This window comes from Ranitomeya imitator, chromosome 5 (assembly GCF_032444005.1).
Source record: "Ranitomeya imitator isolate aRanImi1 chromosome 5, aRanImi1.pri, whole genome shotgun sequence".
Lineage (NCBI taxonomy): Eukaryota > Metazoa > Chordata > Amphibia > Anura > Dendrobatidae > Ranitomeya > Ranitomeya imitator.
The window spans coordinates 8,564,603-8,583,535 of record NC_091286.1 but is presented as its reverse complement, the minus strand read 5'-3'; the positions used below and the strand labels follow the sequence as shown (position 1 = coordinate 8,583,535).

The 18,933-nt window shown below is 59.0% G+C and overlaps 1 protein-coding gene across 1 annotated transcript in view; it reads right to left on the bottom strand.

The window, feature by feature from the left end:
- Window positions 1-15,816, bottom strand: part of LOC138681058 (uncharacterized) — a 137,646-nt gene extending 121,830 nt beyond the window's left edge. The window contains exon 1 of the mRNA XM_069768277.1: window positions 14,731-15,816. Coding sequence (XP_069624378.1) covers window positions 14,731-14,844 — 114 coding nt within the window. The 5' untranslated portion in view covers window positions 14,845-15,816. The remainder of the gene's footprint in view (window positions 1-14,730) is intronic.
- Between the last annotated feature and the right edge of the window lie 3,117 nt (window positions 15,817-18,933).

Below are 18,933 nucleotides of genomic sequence, written 5' to 3'. Positions count from 1 at the left end.
CACTCACTCCTCCCGGCCCTGCACTCACTCCTCCCGGCCCTGCACTCACTCCTCCCGGCCCTGCACTCAAACATCCCGGCCCTGCACTCAAACATCCCGGCCCTGCACTCACTCCTCCCGGCCCTGCACTCACTCCTCCCGGCCCTGCACTCAAACATCCCGGCCCTGCACTCAAACATCCCGGCCCTGCACTCACTCCTCCCGGCCCTGCACTCACTCCTCCCGACCCTGCACTCACTCCTCCCGACCCTGCACTCACTCCTCCCGACCCTGCACTCACTCCTCCCGGCCCTGCACTCACTCCTCCCGGCCCTGCACTCACTCCTCCCGGCCCTGCACTCACTCCTCCCGGCCCTGCACTCACTCCTCCCGGCCCTGCACTCAAACATCCCGGCCCTGTACTCACTCCTCCCGGCCCTGCACTCACTCCTCCCGGCCCTGCACTCACTCCTCCCGGCCCTGCACTAACTCCTCCCGGCCCTGCACTCACTCCTCCCGACCCTGCACTCACTCCTCCCGGCCCTGCACTCACTCCTCCCGGCCCTGCACTCACTCCTCCCGGCCCTGCACTCACTCCTCCCGGCCCTGCACTCAAACATCCCGGTCCTGCACTCACTCCTCCCGGCCCTGCACTCACTCCTCCCGGCCCTGCACTCACTCCTCCCGACCCTGCACTCACTCCTCCCGGCCCTGCACTCACTCCTCCCGGCCCTGCACTCACTTCTCCCGGCCCTGCACTCACTCCTCCCGGCCCTGCACTCACTCCTCCCGGCCCTGCACTCACTCCTCCCGGCCCTGCACTCACTCCTCCCGGCCCTGCACTCACTCCTCCCGGCCCTGCACTCACTCCTCCCGGCCCTGCACTCAAACATCCCGGCCCTGCACTCAAACATCCCGGCCCTGCACTCACTCCTCCCGGCCCTGCACTCACTCCTCCCGGCCCTGCACTCACTCCTCCCGACCCTGCACTCACTCCTCCCGGCCCTGCACTCACTCCTCCCGGCCCTGCACTCACTCCTCCCGGCCCTGCACTCACTCCTCCCGGCCCTGCACTCACTCCTCCCGGCCCTGCACTCACTCCTCCCGACCCTGCACTCAAACATCCCGGTCCTGCACTCACTCCTCCCGGCCCTGCACTCACTCCTCCCGGCCCTGCACTCAAACATCCCGGCCCTGCACTCAAACATCCCGGCCCTGCACTCAAACATCCCGGCCCTGCACTCACTCCTCCCGGCCCTGCACTCACTCCTCCCGACCCTGCACTCACTCCTCCCGGCCCTGCACTCACTCCTCCCGGCCCTGCACTCACTCCTCCCGGCCCTGCACTCACTCCTCCCGGCCCTGCACTCACTCCTCCCGGCCCTGCACTCACTCCTCCCGGCCCTGCACTCACTCCTCCCGGCCCTGCACTCACTCCTGCCGGCCCTGCACTCACTCCTCCCGGCCCTGCACTCACTCCTCCCGGCCCTGCACTCACTCCTCCCGGCCCTGCACTCCTCCCGGCCCTGCATTCAATCCTACCGACCCTGCACTCACTCCTCCCGACCCTGCACTCAATCATCCCGGCCCTGCACTCAATCATCCCTGCCCTCACTCATCCCGACCCTGCACTCACTCCTCCCGGCCCTGCATTCAATCCTCCCGGCCCTGCACTCACTCCTCCCAGCACTGCACTCAATCCTCCCGGCCCTGCACTCACTCCTCCCGGCCCTGCACTCACTCCTCCCGGCCCTGCACTCAATCATCCCGGCCCTGCACTCAATCATCCCGGCCCTGCCCTCACTCCTCCCGGCCCTGCACTCGCTCCTCCCGGCCCTGCACTCACTCCTCCCGGCCCTGCACTCAATCATCCCGGCCCTGCACTCAATCATCCCGGCCCTGCCCTCACTCATCCCGGCCCTGCACTCACTCCTCCCGGCCCTGCACTCACTCCTCCCGGCCCTGCACTCAATCATCCCGGCCCTGCACTCAATCATCCCGGCCCTGCCCTCACTCATCCCGGCCCTGCACTCGCTCCTCCCGGCCCTGCACTCGCTCCTCCCGGCCCTGCACTCGCTCCTCCCGGCCCTGCACTCGCTCCTCCCGACCCTGCACTCAATCCTCCCGGCCCTGCACTCAATCCTCCCGGCCCTGCACTCACTCTTCCCGGCCCTGCACTCACTCCTCCCGGCCCTGCACTCACTCCTCCCGGCCCTGCACTCACTCCTCCCGGCCCTGCACTCACTCCTCCCGGCCCTGCACTCACTCCTCCCGGGCCTGCACTCACTCCTCCCGGGCCTGCACTCAATCATCCCGGCCCTGCACTCAATCATCCCGGCCCTGCACTCACTCCTCCCGGCCCTGCACTCAATCCTACCGGCCCTGCACTCACTCCTCCCGGCCCTGCACTCACTCCTCCCGGCCCTGCACTCACTCCTCCCGGCCTCTGCATTCAATCCTCCCGGCCCTGCACTCACTCCTCCCGGCCCTGCACTCAATCATCCCGGCCCTGCCCTCACTCATCCCGGCCCTGCACTCACTCCTCCCGGCCCTGCATTCAATCCTCCCGGCCCTGCATTCAATCCTCCCGGCCCTGCACTCACTCCTCCCGGCCCTGCACTCACTCCTCCCGGCCCTGCACTCAATCATCCCAGCCCTGCACTCACTCCTCCCAGCCCTGCACTCACTCCGACCGGCCCTGCACTCAATCCTCCCGGCCCTGCACTCAATCCTCCCGGCCCTGCACTCACTCCTCCCGGCCCTGCACTCACTCCTCCCGGCCCTGCACTCACTTCTCCCGGCCCTGCACTCACTCCTCCCGGCCCTGCACTCACTCCTCCCGGCCCTGCACTCACTCCTCCCGGCCCTGCACTCACTCCTCCCGGCCCTGCACTCACTCCTCCCGGCCCTGCACTCACTCCTCCCGGCCCTGCACTCACTCCTCCCGGCCCTGCACTCAAACATCCCGGCCCTGCACTCACTCCTCCCGACCCTGCACTCACTCCTCCCGACCCTGCACTCACTCCTCCCGGCCCTGCACTCACTTCTCCCGGCCCTGCACTCACTCCTCCCGGCCCTGCTCTCACTCCTCCCGGCCCTGCACTCACTCCTCCCGGCCCTGCACTCACTCCTCCCGGCCCTGCACTCAAACATCCCGGCCCTGCACTCACTCCTCCCGGCCCTGCACTCACTCCTCCCGGCCCTGCACTCACTCCTCCCGGCCCTGCACTCACTCCTCCCGGCCCTGCACTCACTCCTCCCGGCCCTGCACTCAAACATCCCGGCCCTGCACTCACTCCTCCCGACCCTGCACTCACTCCTCCCGGCCCTGCACTCACTCCTCCCGACCCTGCACTCACTCCTCCCGGCCCTGCACTCACTCCTCCCGGCCCTGCACTCACTCCTCCCGGCCCTGCACTCACTCCTCCCGGCCCTGCACTCAAACATCCCGGTCCTGCACTCACTCCTCCCGGCCCTGCACTCACTCCTCCCGGCCCTGCACTCAAACATCCCGGCCCTGCACTCAAACATCCCGGCCCTGCACTCACTCCTCCCGGCCCTGCACTCACTCCTCCCGACCCTGCACTCACTCCTCCCGGCCCTGCACTCACTCCTCCCGACCCTGCACTCACTCCTCCCGGCCCTGCACTCACTCCTCCCGGCCCTGCACTCACTCCTCCCGACCCTGCACTCACTCCTCCCGGCCCTGCACTCACTCCTCCCGGCCCTGCACTCACTCCTCCCGGCCCTGCACTCACTCCTCCCGGCCCTGCACTCACTCCTCCCGGCCCTGCACTCAAACATCCCGGTCCTGCACTCACTCCTCCCGGCCCTGCACTCACTCCTCCCGGCCCTGCACTCAAACATCCCGGTCCTGCACTCACTCCTCCCGGCCCTGCACTCACTCCTCCCGGCCCTGCACTCAAACATCCCGGCCCTGCACTCAAACATCCCGGCCCTGCACTCACTCCTCCCGGCCCTGCACTCACTCCTCCCGACCCTGCACTCACTCCTCCCGGCCCTGCACTCACTCCTCCCGGCCCTGCACTCACTCCTCCCGACCCTGCACTCACTCCTCCCGGCCCTGCACTCACTCCTCCCGGCCCTGCACTCACTCCTCCCGGCCCTGCACTCACTCCTCCCGGCCCTGCACTCACTCCTCCCGGCCCTGCACTCACTCCTCCCGGCCCTGCACTCAAACATCCCGGCCCTGCACTCACTCCTCCCGACCCTGCACTCACTCCTCCCGGCCCTGCACTCACTCCTCCCGGCCCTGCACTCACTCCTCCCGACCCTGCACTCACTCCTCCCGGCCCTGCACTCACTCCTCCCGGCACTGCACTCACTCCTCCCGGCCCTGCACTCACTCCTCCCGGCCCTGCACTCACTCCTCCCGGCCCTGCACTCAAACATCCCGGTCCTGCACTCACTCCTCCCGGCCCTGCACTCACTCCTCCCGGCCCTGCACTCACTCCTCCCGACCCTGCACTCACTCCTCCCGGCCCTGCACTCACTCCTCCCGGCCCTGCACTCACTTCTCCCGGCCCTGCACTCACTCCTCCCGGCCCTGCACTCAAACATCCCGGCCCTGCACTCACTCCTCCCGGCCCTGCACTCACTCCTCCCGGCCCTGCACTCAATCATCCCGGCCCTGCACTCAATCATCCCGGCCCTGCACTCAATCATCCCGGCCCTGCCCTCACTCATCCCGGCCCTGCACTCGCTCCTCCCGGCCCTGCACTCGCTCCTCCCGGCCCTGCACTCGCTCCTCCCGGCCCTGCACTCGCTCCTCCCGACCCTGCACTCAATCCTCCCGGCCCTGCACTCAATCCTCCCGGCCCTGCACTCACTCTTCCCGGCCCTGCACTCACTCCTCCCGGCCCTGCACTCACTCCTCCCGGCCCTGCACTCACTCCTCCCGGCCCTGCACTCACTCCTCCCGGCCCTGCACTCACTCCTCCCGGCCCTGCACTCAAACATCCCGGCCCTGCACTCACTCCTCCCGACCCTGCACTCACTCCTCCCGACCCTGCACTCACTCCTCCCGGCCCTGCACTCACTCCTCCCGGCCCTGCACTCACTCCTCCCGGCCCTGCACTCACTCCTCCCGACCCTGCACTCACTGCTCCCGGCCCTGCACTCACTCCTCCCTCCCCTGCACTCACTCCTCCCGGCCCTGCACTCACTCCTCCCGGCCCTGCACTCACTCCTCCCGGCCCTGCACTCAAACATCCCGGTCCTGCACTCACTCCTCCCGGCCCTGCACTCACTCCTCCCGGCCCTGCACTCACTCCTCCCGACCCTGCACTCACTCCTCCCGGCCCTGCACTCACTCCTCCCGGCCCTGCACTCACTTCTCCCGGCCCTGCACTCACTCCTCCCGGCCCTGCACTCACTCCTCCCGGCCCTGCACTCACTCCTCCCGGCCCTGCACTCACTCCTCCCGGCCCTGCACTCACTCCTCCCGGCCCTGCACTCAAACATCCCGGCCCTGCACTCAAACATCCCGGCCCTGCACTCACTCCTCCCGGCCCTGCACTCACTCCTCCCGGCCCTGCACTCACTCCTCCCGACCCTGCACTCACTCCTCCCGGCCCTGCACTCACTCCTCCCGGCCCTGCACTCACTCCTCCCGGCCCTGCACTCACTCCTCCCGGCCCTGCACTCACTCCTCCCGACCCTGCACTCAAACATCCCGGTCCTGCACTCACTCCTCCCGGCCCTGCACTCACTCCTCCCGGCCCTGCACTCAAACATCCCGGCCCTGCACTCAAACATCCCGGCCCTGCACTCAAACATCCCGGCCCTGCACTCACTCCTCCCGGCCCTGCACTCACTCCTCCCGACCCTGCACTCACTCCTCCCGGCCCTGCACTCACTCCTCCCGGCCCTGCACTCACTCCTCCCGGCCCTGCACTCACTCCTCCCGGCCCTGCACTCACTCCTCCCGGCCCTGCACTCACTCCTCCCGGCCCTGCACTCACTCCTCCCGGCCCTGCACTCACTCCTCCCGGCCTTGCACTCACTCCTGCCGGCCCTGCACTCACTCCTCCCGGCCCTGCACTCACTCCTCCCGGCCCTGCACTCCTCCCGGCCCTGCATTCAATCCTCCCGACCCTGCACTCACTCCTCCCGACCCTGCACTCACTCCTCCCGACCCTGCACTCAATCATCCCGGCCCTGCACTCAATCATCCCTGCCCTCACTCATCCCGACCCTGCACTCACTCCTCCCGGCCCTGCATTCAATCCTCCCGGCCCTGCACTCACTCCTCCCAGCACTGCACTCAATCCTCCCGGCCCTGCACTCACTCCTCCCGGCCCTGCACTCACTCCTCCCGGCCCTGCACTCAATCATCCCGGCCCTGCACTCAATCATCCCGGCCCTGCACTCAATCATCCCGGCCCTGCCCTCACTCATCCCGGCCCTGCACTCGCTCTTCCCGGCCCTGCACTCCCTCCTCCCGGCCCTGCACTCAATCATCCCGGCCCTGCACTCAATCATCCCGGCCCTGCCCTCACTCATCCCGGCCCTGCACTCACTCCTCCCGGCCCTGCACTCACTCCTCCCGGCCCTGCACTCAATCATCCCGGCCCTGCACTCAATCATCCCGGCCCTGCCCTCACTCATCCCGGCCCTGCACTCGCTCCTCCCGGCCCTGCACTCGCTCCTCCCGGCCCTGCACTCGCTCCTCCCGACCCTGCACTCAATCCTCCCGGCCCTGCACTCAATCCTCCCGGCCCTGCACTCACTCTTCCCGGCCCTGCACTCACTCCTCCCGGCCCTGCACTCCTCCCGGCCCTGCACTCACTCCTCCCGGCCCTGCACTCACTCCTCCCGGCCCTGCACTCACTCCTCCCGGGCCTGCACTCACTCCTCCCGGGCCTGTACTCAATCATCCCGGCCCTGCACTCAATCATCCCGGCCCTGCACTCAATCATCCCGGCCCTGCACTCACTCCTCCCGGCCCTGCACTCACTCCTCCCGGCCTCTGCATTCAATCCTCCCGGCCCTGCACTCACTCCTCCCGGCCCTGCACTCAATCATCCCAGCCCTGCACTCAATCATCCCGGCCCTGCCCTCACTCATCCCGGCCCTGCACTCACTCCTCCCGGCCCTGCATTCAATCCTCCCGGCCCTGCATTCAATCCTCCCGGCCCTGCACTCACTCCTCCCGGCCCTGCACTCACTCCTCCCGACCCTGCACTCACTCCTCCCAACCCTGCACTCACTCCTCCCGGCCCTGCACTCACTCCTCCCGGCCCTGCACTCACTTCTCCCGGCCCTGCACTCACTCCTCCCGGCCCTGCACTCAAACATCCCGGCCCTGCACTCACTCCTCCCGGCCCTGCACTCACTCCTCCCGGCCCTGCACTCACTCCTCCCGGCCCTGCACTCACTCCTCCCGGCCCTGCACTCACTCCTCCCGGCCCTGCACTCACTCCTCCCGGCCCTGCACTCACTCCTCCCGGCCCTGCACTCAAACATCCCGGCCCTGCACTCACTCCTCCCGGCCCTGCACTCACTCCTCCCGGCCCTGCACTCACTCCTCCCGGCCCTGCACTCACTCCTCCCGACCCTGCACTCACTCCTCCCGGCCCTGCACTCACTCCTCCCGGCCCTGCACTCACTCCTCCCGGCCCTGCACTCACTCCTCCCGGCCCTGCACTCACTCCTCCCGGCCCTGCACTCACTCCTCCCGGCCCTGCACTCACTCCTCCCGACCCTGCACTCACTCCTCCCGGCCCTGCACTCACTCCTCCCGGCCCTGCACTCACTCCTCCCGGCCCTGCACTCAAACATCCCGGCCCTGCACTCAAACATCCCGGCCCTGCACTCACTCCTCCCGGCCCTGCACTCACTCCTCCCGACCCTGCACTCACTCCTCCCGGCCCTGCACTCACTCCTCCAGGCCCTGCACTCACTCCTCCCGGCCCTGCACTCACTCCTCCCGACCCTGCACTCACTCCTCCCGGCCCTGCACTCACTCCTCCCGGCCCTGCACTCACTCCTCCCGGCCCTGCACTCACTCCTCCCGGCCCTGCACTCACTCCTCCCGGCCCTGCACTCCTCCCGGCCCTGCATTCAATCCTCCCGACCCTGCACTCACTCCTCCCGACCCTGCACTCACTCATCCCGACCCTGCACTCACTCCTCCCGGCCCTGCATTCAATCCTCCCGGCCCTGCACTCACTCCTCCCAGCACTGCACTCAATCCTCCCGGCCCTGCACTCACTCCTCCCGGCCCTGCACTCACTCCTCCCGGCCCTGCACTCAATCATCCCGGCCCTGCCCTCACTCATCCCGGCCCTGCACTCGCTCCTCCCGGCCCTGCACTCGCTCCTCCCGGCCCTGCACTCTCTCCTCCCGGCCCTGCATTCAATCCTCCCGGCCCTGCACTCACTCCTCCCGGCCCTGCACTCACTCCTCCCGGCCCTGCACTCACTCCTACCGGCCCTGCACTCAATCATCCCGGCCCTGCACTCAATCATCCCGGCCCTGCCCTCACTCATCCCGGCCCTGCACTCGCTCCTCCCGGCCCTGCACTCGCTCCTCCCGGCCCTGCACTCGCTCCTCCCGACCCTGCACTCAATCCTCCCGGCCCTGCACTCAATCCTCCCGGCCCTGCACTCACTCTTCCCGGCCCTGCACTCACTCCTCCCGGCCCTGCACTCACTCCTCCCGGCCCTGCACTCACTCCTCCCGGCCCTGCACTCACTCCTCCCGGGCCTGCACTCACTCCTCCCGGGCCTGCACTCACTCCTCCCGGGCCTGTACTCAATCATCCCGGCCCTGCACTCAATCATCCCGGCCCTGCACTCACTCCTCCCGGCCCTGCACTCAATCCTACCGGCCCTGCACTCACTCCTCCCGGCCCTGCACTCACTCCTCCCGGCCCTGCACTCACTCCTCCCGGCCTCTGCATTCAATCCTCCCGGCCCTGCACTCACTCCTCCCGGCCCTGCACTCAATCATCCCGGCCCTGAACTCAATCATCCCGGCCCTGCCCTCACTCATCCCGGCCCTGCACTCACTCCTCCCGGCCCTGCATTCAATCCTCCCGGCCCTGCATTCAATCCTCCCGGCCCTGCATTCAATCCTCCCGGCCCTGCACTCACTCCTCCCGGTCCTGCACTCACTCCTCCCGGCCCTGCACTCAATCATCCCAGCCCTGCACTCACTCCTCCCGGCCCTGCACTCACTCCTCCCGGCCCTGCACTCAATCCTCCCGGCCCTGCACTCACTCCTCCCGGCCCTGCACTCACTCCTCCCGGCCCTGCACTCACTCCTCCCGGCCCTGCACTCACTCCTCCCGACCCTGCACTCACTCCTCCCGGCCCTGCACTCACTCCTCCCGACCCTGCACTCACTCCTCCCGACCCTGCACTCACTCCTCCCGGCCCTGCACTCACTCCTCCCGGCCCTGCACTCACTCCTCCCGGCCCTGCACTCACTCCTCCCGGCCCTGCACTCACTCCTCCCGGCCCTGCACTCACTCCTCCCGGCCCTGAACTCAAACATCCCGGCCCTGTACTCACTCATCCCGGCCCTGCACTCACTCCTCCCGGCCCTGCACTCACTCCTCCCGGCCCTGCATTCAATCCTCCCGGCCCTGCATTCAATCCTCCCGGCCCTGCACTCACTCCTCCCGGCCCTGCACTCACTCCTCCCGGCCCTGCACTCAATCATCCCAGCCCTGCACTCACTCCTCCCAGCCCTGCACTCACTCCTCCCGGCCCTGCACTCAATCCTCCCGGCCCTGCACTCAATCCTCCCGGCCCTGCACTCACTCCTCCCGGCCCTGCACTCACTCCTCCCGGCCCTGCACTCACTCTTCCCGACCCTGCATTCAATCCTCCCGGCCCTGCACTCACTCTCCCGGGCCTGCACTCAATCATCCCGGCCCTGCCCTCACTCCTCCCGGCCCTGCACTCACTCCTTCCGGCCCTGCACTCACTCCTCCCGGCCCTGCCCTCACTCCTCCCGGCCCTGCACTCACTCCTCCCGGCCCTGCACTCACTCCTCCCGGCCGCTGCAGGACCGGACTGCCGGGCAAATGCTGGAAACGACAAACACATAGAATATATCCACATGATAATCCCTCGTCTGGAGAGATGAAGGTCTGCATGGACCGATCGGAAAATAAACCAAACCAACAGAAGAAGCCCAAAAAGTGGTCAAGGGGATATGATAACAATAGGGAATATGGCAACAGAAGGAGAGCGCACACCGGATAAAATAACAATGCATTGTCCCTCATTAGGGGAAAGAGTAAAAAGGGGGTAAAACATATAACAGAAAAACACCAGAGGAGCCTAATGTAGAGCATGAAAAATAATCACAGTGTGACACTGCATTCACAGAATGATACCTTCATCAGGGGGCGAATTACACACTGAAACGGGCATCGGAGTAGGTAGGATGGATCCCACCAGATCCAGGTAAAGCTCAACTCTCTTTAAATCTCCTTCCAATATACTTTCATAGCTACTGTGATAGTCACAACAAGATTGGTGATAGATATGGCACATGGTCGTACGGGCATGCGCCATATCAATGTCTATAATGTGGCAGCATCCTAACTAGACACTTTGTATCAGACACATTATACAGAGATACATGATAAGATCCTGTCTGCAGCCACCACTAGGGGGAGCTCCCTGTATACAGAGATACAGGATAAGATCCTGTCTGCAGCCACCACTAGTGGGAGCTCCCTGTATACAGAGATACATGATAAGATCCTGTCTGCAGCCACCACTAGGGGGAGCTCTCTGTATACAGAGATACATGATAAGATCCTGTCTGCAGCCACCACTAGGGGGAGCTCCCTGTATACAGAGATACTTGATAAGATCCATTCTGCAGCAACCACTAGTGGGAGCTCCCTGTATACAGAGATACATGATAAGATCCTGTCTGCAGCCACCGCTAGGGGGAGCTCTCTGTATACAGAGATACATGATAAGATCCTGTCTGCAGCCACCACTAGGGGGAGCTCCCTGTATACAGAGATACTTGATAAGATCCAGTCTGCAGCAACCACTAGTGGGAGCTCCCTGTATACAGAGATACATGATAAGATCCTGTCTGCAGTCACCACTAGGAGGAGCTCCCTGTATACAGAGATACATGTTAAGATCCTGTCTGCAGCCACCACTAGGGGGAGCTCCCTGTATACAGAGATACTTGATAAGATCCATTCTGCAGCAACCACTAGTGGGAGCTCCCTGTATACAGAGATACATGATAAGATCCTGTCTGCAGCCACCGCTAGGGGGAGCTCTCTGTATACAGAGATACATGATAAGATCCTGTCTGCAGCCACCACTAGGGGGAGCTCCCTGTATACAGAGATACTTGATAAGATCCAGTCTGCAGCAACCACTAGTGGGAGCTCCCTGTATACAGAGATACATGATAAGATCCTGTCTGAAGCCACCACTAGGGGGAGCTCCCTGTATACAGAGATACATTATAAGATCCTGTCTGCAGCCACCACTAGGGGGAGCTCCCTGTATACAGAGATACATGATAAGATCCTGTCTGCAGCCACCACTAGGGGGAGCTCTCTATATACAGCGATACATGATAAGATCCTGTCTGCAGTCACCACTAGGGGGAGCTCCCTGTATACAGCGATACATGATAAGATCCTGTCTGCAGTCACCACTAGTGGGAGCTCCCTGTATACAGAGATACATGATAAGATCCTGTCTGCAGCCACCACTAGGGGGAGCTCCCTGTATACAGAGATACATGATAAGATCCTGTCTGCAGCCACCACTAGGGGGAGCTCCCTGTATACAGAGATACATGATAAGATCCTGTCTGGAGCCACCACTAGCGGGAGCTCCCTGTATACAGAGATACATGATAAGATCCTGTCTGCAGTCACCACTAGGGGGAGCTCCCTGTATACAGAGATACATGATGAGATCCTGTCTGCAGCCACCACTAGGGGGAGCTCCCTGTATACAGAGATACTTGATAAGATCCAGTCTGCAGCAACCACTAGTGGGAGCTCCCTGTATACAGAGATACATGATAAGATCCTGTCTGCAGCCACCGCTAGGGGGAGCTCTCTGTATACAGAGATACATGATAAGATCCTGTCTGCAGCCACCACTAGGGGGAGCTCCCTGTATACAGAGATACTTGATAAGATCCAGTCTGCAGCCACCACTAGTGGGAGCTCCCTGTATACAGAGATACATGATAAGATCCTGTCTGCAGCCACCACTAGTGGGAGCTCCCTGTATACAAAAATACATGATAAGATCGTATCTGCAGTCACCACTAGGGGGAGCTCCCTGTATACAGAGATACATGATGATATCCTGTCTGCAGCCACCACTAGGGGGAGCTCCCTGTATACAGAAATACATGATAAGATCCTGTCTGCAGCCACCACTAGGGGGAGCTCTCTGTATACAGAGATACATGATAAGATCCTGTCTGCAGCCACCACTAGTGGGAGCTCCCTGTATACAGAGATACATGATAAGATCCTGTCTGCAGCCACCACTAGTGGGAGCTCCCTGTATACAGAGATACATGATAAGATCCAGCCTGCAGCCACCACTAGGGGGAGCTCCCTGTATACAGAGATACATGATAAGATCCTGTCTGCAGCCCCCACTAGTGGGAGCTCCCTGTATACAGAGATACATGATAAGATCCTGTCTGCAGCCCCCACTAGTGGGAGCTCCCTGTATACAGAGATACATGATAAGATCCTGTCTGCAGCCACCACTAGTGGGAGCTCCCTGTATACAGAAATACATGATAAGATCCTATCTGCAGTCACCACTAGGGGGAGCTCCCTGTATACAGAGATACATGATGATATCCTGTCTGCAGCCACCACTAGGGGGAGCTCCCTGTATACAGAGATACATGATAAGATCCTGTCTGCAGCCACCACTAGGGGGAGCTCTCTGTATACAGAGATACATGATAAGATCCTGTCTGCAGCCACCACTAGTGGGAGCTCCCTGTATACAGAGATACATGATAAGATCCTGTCTGCAGCCACCACTAGTGGGAGCTCCCTGTATACAGAGATACATGATAAGATCCAGCCTGCAGCCACCACTAGGGGGAGCTCCCTGTATACAGAGATACATGATAAGATCCTGTCTGCAGCCCCCACTAGTGGGAGCTCCCTGTATACAGAGATACATGATAAGATCCTGTCTGCAGCCCCCACTAGTGGGAGCTCCCTGTATACAGAGATACATGATAAGATTCTGTCTGCAGCCACCACTAGGGGGAGTGTTGTGAATTCTGTTGTCGGGCTCCCTCCTGTGATCATGAATGGTACTTCGGCTGGTTCTGTCCATGGACTTCCTCTGGTGGGTGTTTCTGAGTTTCCTTCCACAGGTGACGAGGTTAATTCGTTAGCTGGCTGCTCTATTTAGCTCCACTTGGATCTTTGCTCCATGCCACCTGTCAATGTTCCAGTATTGGTCTAGTTCACTCCTGGATCGTTCTTGTGACCTGTCTTCCCAGCAGAAGTTAAGTTCCCGCTTGTTTTTCTTTGCTTTGCTATTTTTCTGTCCAGCTTGCTATTTTTATTGTTGTCTTGCTTGCTGGAAGCTCTGGGACGCAGAGGGAGCGCCTCCGCACCGTGAGTCGGTGCGGAGGGTCTTTTTGCGCCCTCTGCGTGGTCTTTTTGTAGGTTTTTGTGCTGACCGCAAAGCAACCTTTCCTATCCTCAGTCTGTTCAGTAAGTCGGGCCTCACTTTGCTAAATCTATTTCATCTCTTTGTTTGTATTTTCATCTTACTCACAGTCATTATATGTGGGGGGCTGCCTTTTCCTTTGGGGAATTTCTCTGAGGCAAGGTAGGCTTTATTTTTCTATCTTCAGGGCTAGCTAGTTCCTTAGGCTGTGCCGAGTTGCATAGGGAGCGTTAGGAGCAATCCACGGCTATTTCTAGTGTGTGTGATAGGATTAGGGATTGTGGTCAGTAGAGTTCCCACGTCCCAGAGCTCGTCCTTATTATCAGTAACTATCAGGTCATTCCGTGTGCTCTTAACCACCAGGTCCATTATTGTCCTGACCACCAGGTCATAACAGGGGAGCTCCCTGTATACAGAGATACATGATAAGATTCTGTCTGCAGCTACCACTAGGGGGAGCTCCCTGTATACAGAGATACATGATAAGATCCTGTCTGCAGCCATCACTAGGGGGAGCTTCCTGTATACAGAGATACATGATAAGATCCTGTCTGCAGTCACCACTAGGGGGAGCTCCCTGTATACAGATATACATGATAAGATGCTGTCTGCAGCCACCACTAGGGGGAGCTCCCTGTTTACAGAGACACATGATAAGATCCTGTCTGCAGCTACCACTAGGGGGAGCTCCCTGTATACAGAGATACATGATAAGATCCTGTCTGCAGCCATGACTAGGGGGAGCTTCCTGTATACAGAGATACATGATAAGATCCTGTCTGCAGTCACCACTAGGGGGAGCTCCCTGTATACAGAGATACATGATAAGATCCTGTCTGCAGCCACCACTAGGGGGAGCTCCCTGCATACAGAGATACATGATAAGATCCTGTCTGCAGCCACCACTAGGGGGAGCTCCCTGTATACAGAGATATATAAGATCCTGTCTGCAGTCACCACTAGGGGGAGCTCCCTGTATATAGAGATATAGAGATACATGATAAGATCCTGTCTGCAGAGGTGTCGTTGACTAATAAGAGTTGTGAGAGAGAGAGAATCGTACCTTCAGTATTTCCTCAATATGAGGCAGACAGGACCAATGCTGTTCAGCTTCCGGAGAGATGATGCACACCAGGGATTGTGCAATCCAGACGTGTTTATTTGGAAATCTGGACATACAGCATATAACTGGTAATACAGTACTTTCTCCAGAAATGCAGGTGTAGACCAGGTACAGTATGATGTAGCACCAAGTATGACTGCAAGTGTGAGCAGCAAGAGGTCAAAAGACTGATGCCTTCCTAAGGCCGGTTCAAGAGCGTCCTCTCACAACAGCATGAAACTGAAACTGAAATGGCTGCCAGAGGAAGAGCAGAATTGACCCCTGAACTGGAAGTGAAAAACATGCCCAAATGAATAAATGAATAACAAGCTGCCATACGGAAAAAGGCCATTGGGTGGCAGCAGAGTAAAATATAACAACATACATGGAACAGCACAGTAAAGTCCCCATCTTGTAGCAATGTCCCCATCCTGGTCCTTTCTTGCAGTAACATCCCCCGTAGTGTAGTAAAGCCCCAATCTGGTTGCAATGTCCCCACCCTGGTCCCATCTTGTAGTAACATCCCCCATAGTGTAGTAAAGTCCCCATCTTGTTGCAATGTCCCCATCTTGGTCCCATCTTGTAGTAATGTGCCTATCCTGAGGAAGCCTCGCTGCGTGGCGATACGCGTGGCGATCTTCTCCCTCCACATACTATGACGTGACCGGATGACCTTTCCTCACATATTTTAACAGGTCTTATACAGTCTCATTGACCTGCTCTTTTTCTTATGCCCTTTCATCTGAGTTTGCTGCATCTCTTATCTCTGGGACACCACCTTCATATTTATCTTATCCCTATCTCCCTTGTTATGATACGGTGGTCTAGGAGCAACATGGAACGAGCTCTGAAGGACGTGGTAACTGTACTGACCGCAGTCCCTAAGCTCAACACAACACTAGAAGTAGCCGTGGAATGCTCCTAACTCTTCCTATGCACCTCGTCACAGCCTAAAGGTACCTTCACACTAAGCGACGCTGCAGCGATACCGACAACGATGTCGATCGCTGCAGCGTCGCTGTTTGGTCGCTGGAGAGCTGTCACACAGTCTCCAGCGACCAACGATGCCGGTAACAAGGGTAAACATCGGGTTACTAAGCGCAGGGCCGCGCTTAGTAACCCGATGTTTACCATGGTTACCATCGTAAAAGTAAAAAAAAAAACACTACATACTTACCTTCAGCTGTCTGTCCCCGGCGCTGTGCTTTCCTGCACTGACTGTGAGCACAGCGACCGGAAAGCAGAGCGGTGACGTCACCGCTGTGCTTTCCGGCTGGCCGACGCTGACACAGGATGCAGGAGGAGTGCAGAGAAGCAGAGCGCCGGGGACAGACAGCTGAAGGTAAGTATGTAGTATTTGTTTTTTTTAACTTTTACGATGGTAACCAGGGTAAACATCGGGTTACTAAGCGCGGCCCTGCGCTTAGTAACCCGATGTTTACCCTGGTTACCAGTGAAGACATCGCTGAATCGGCATCACACACGCCGATTCAGCGATGTCTGCAGGGAGTCCAGCGATGAAATAAAGTTCTGGACTTTCTGCAGCGACCAACGACATCACAGCAGGATCCTGATCGCTGCTGCGTGTCAAACACAACGATATCACTAGCCAGGACGCTGCAACGTCACGGATCGCTAGCGATATCGATCTGAAGTTGTTTAGTGTGAAGGTACCTTAAGAGCTAACTACCCCCTAAAGAAAGAAGCAGGAAAACTATCTTGCCTCAGAGAAAATCTCCAAAGGATAGATTAGCCCCCCACAAATAATGACTGTGAGTGGAGAGGGAAAAGACATACACAGAATGAAACCAGGATGAGCACAGGAGGCCAGTCTAGCTAAATAGATAGGACAGGATGGAATACTGTGCAGTCAGTATAAAACACTACAAAAATCCACGCAGAGTTTACAAAAAATCTCCACACCTGACTAAAGGTGTGGAGGGCAAATCTGCCTCCCAGAGCTTCCAGCAAGACAGAATTAATTCACACTGATAAGCTGGACAAACATAGAAAGCACAGAATGGGTAAGTCCACAAACTATGGACAGAAAAGAGCAAGCAAAAACTTAGCTTAGCTGAACTGGTCAGGATAACAGGGAACTCCAAAGAGATGCGAATCCAACCAGGAACCATTTACAAGTGGCACTGGCTGAAGAAAGAGCCAGACCTAAATAGCCGAGCAGAAGAGAAGATAAGTGGAGGCAGCTGATGACAGCTAACTCCAAGGAGCAGCCATACCACTAGAAACCACAAGAGGGAGCCCAAGAGCAGAACTCACAAAAGTGCCACTTACAACCACCGGAGGGAGCCCAAGAGCGGAATTCACAACAGTACCCCCCCTTGAGGAGGGGTCACCGAACCCTCACCAGAGCCCCCAGGCCGATCAGGACGAGCCAAGTGAAAAGCACGAACCAAATCGGTGGCATGGACATCGGAGGCAACAACCCAAGAATTATCCTCCTGGCCATAACCCTTCCACTTGACAAGATACTGAAGCCTCCGCCTCGAAAAACGAGAATCCAAAATCTTTTCAACCTCATATTCCAACTCTCCCTCAACCAACACCGGGGCAGGAGGGTCAACCGAGGGAACAACGGGCACCACATATCTCCGCAACAAAGATCTATGGAAAACATTATGAATGGCAAAAGAGGCAGGAAGAGCCAAACGAAAAGACACCGGATTAATAATTTCAGAAATTTTATAAGGACCAATAAACCGAGGCTTAAACTTAGGAGAAGAAACCTTCATAGGAACATGACGAGAAGACAACCAAACCAAATCCCCCACACGAAGTCGGGGACCAACACACCGACGGCGGTTAGCAAAACGTTGAGCCCTTTCCTGAGACAACGTCAAATTGTCCACCACATGAGTCCAAATCTGCTGCAGCCTGTCCACCACAGAATTAACACCAGGACAATCAGAAGGCTCAACCTGCCCAGAAGAAAAACGAGGATGAAAACCAAAATTACAAAAGAAAGGTGAAACCAAAGTAGCCGAACTAGCCCGATTATTAAGGGCAAACTCGGCCAACGGCAAGACACCCAATCATCCTGATCAGCAGACACAAAGCATCTCAAATAGGTCTCCAAGGTCTGATTAGTTCGCTCAGTTTGGCCATTAGTCTGAGGATGAAATGCTGAAGAAAAAGACAAATCAATGCCCATCCTAGCACAAAAGGCCCGCCAAAATCTAGAGACAAACTGAGAACCTCTGTCAGACACAATATTCTCTGGAATGCCATGCAAACGAACCACATGCTGAAAAAATAATGGAACCAGATCTGAGGAGGAAGGCAACTTAGGCAAAGGTACCAGATGGACCATTTTAGAGAACCGGTCACAAACAACCCAGATAACAGACATCTTCTGGGAAACAGGAAGATCTGAAATAAAATCCATGGAAATATGCGTCCAGGGCCTCTCAGGGACCGGCAAAGGCAAAAGCAACCCACTAGCGCGGGAACAGCAAGGCTTGGCCCGGGCGCAAGTCCCACAGGACTGCACAAAAGCGCGCACATCGCGCGACAAGGAAGGCCACCAAAAGGACCTAGCAACCAAATCTCTGGTACCAAAAATCCCAGGATGACCAGCCAACACTGAACAATGAACCTCGGAAATTACCTTACTTGTCCATCTATCAGGAACAAACAGCTTCCCCACTGGACAGTGGTCAGGCCTATCAGCCTGAAATTCCTGAAGCACCCACTGCAAATCAGGGGAGATAGCAGAAAGAATCACCCCCTCCTTAAGAATGCTAACCGGCTCAAGGACTCCAGGAGAATCAGGCGAAAAACTCCTAGAGAGGGCATCAGCCTTAACATTCTTAGATCCCGGAAGATACGAGACCACAAAATCAAAACGGGAGAAAAACAGAGACCATCGAGCCTGTCTAGGATTCAGCCGCTTGGCCGACTCGAGGTAAATCAGTTTCTTATGATCGGTCAGGACCACAACAAGGTGTTTAGCTCCCTCAAGCCAATGTCGCCACTCCTCAAACGCCCACTTCATAGCCAACAACTCCCGATTGCCGACATCATAAATACGTTCCGCAGGCGAAAACCCCCACACAGCACACTGTGCCGCGAGTCTCCACTTACCTCCACACCAGTGCACTGTGCCGCGAGTCTCCCCTTACCCCCACACAGCACACTGTGCCGCGA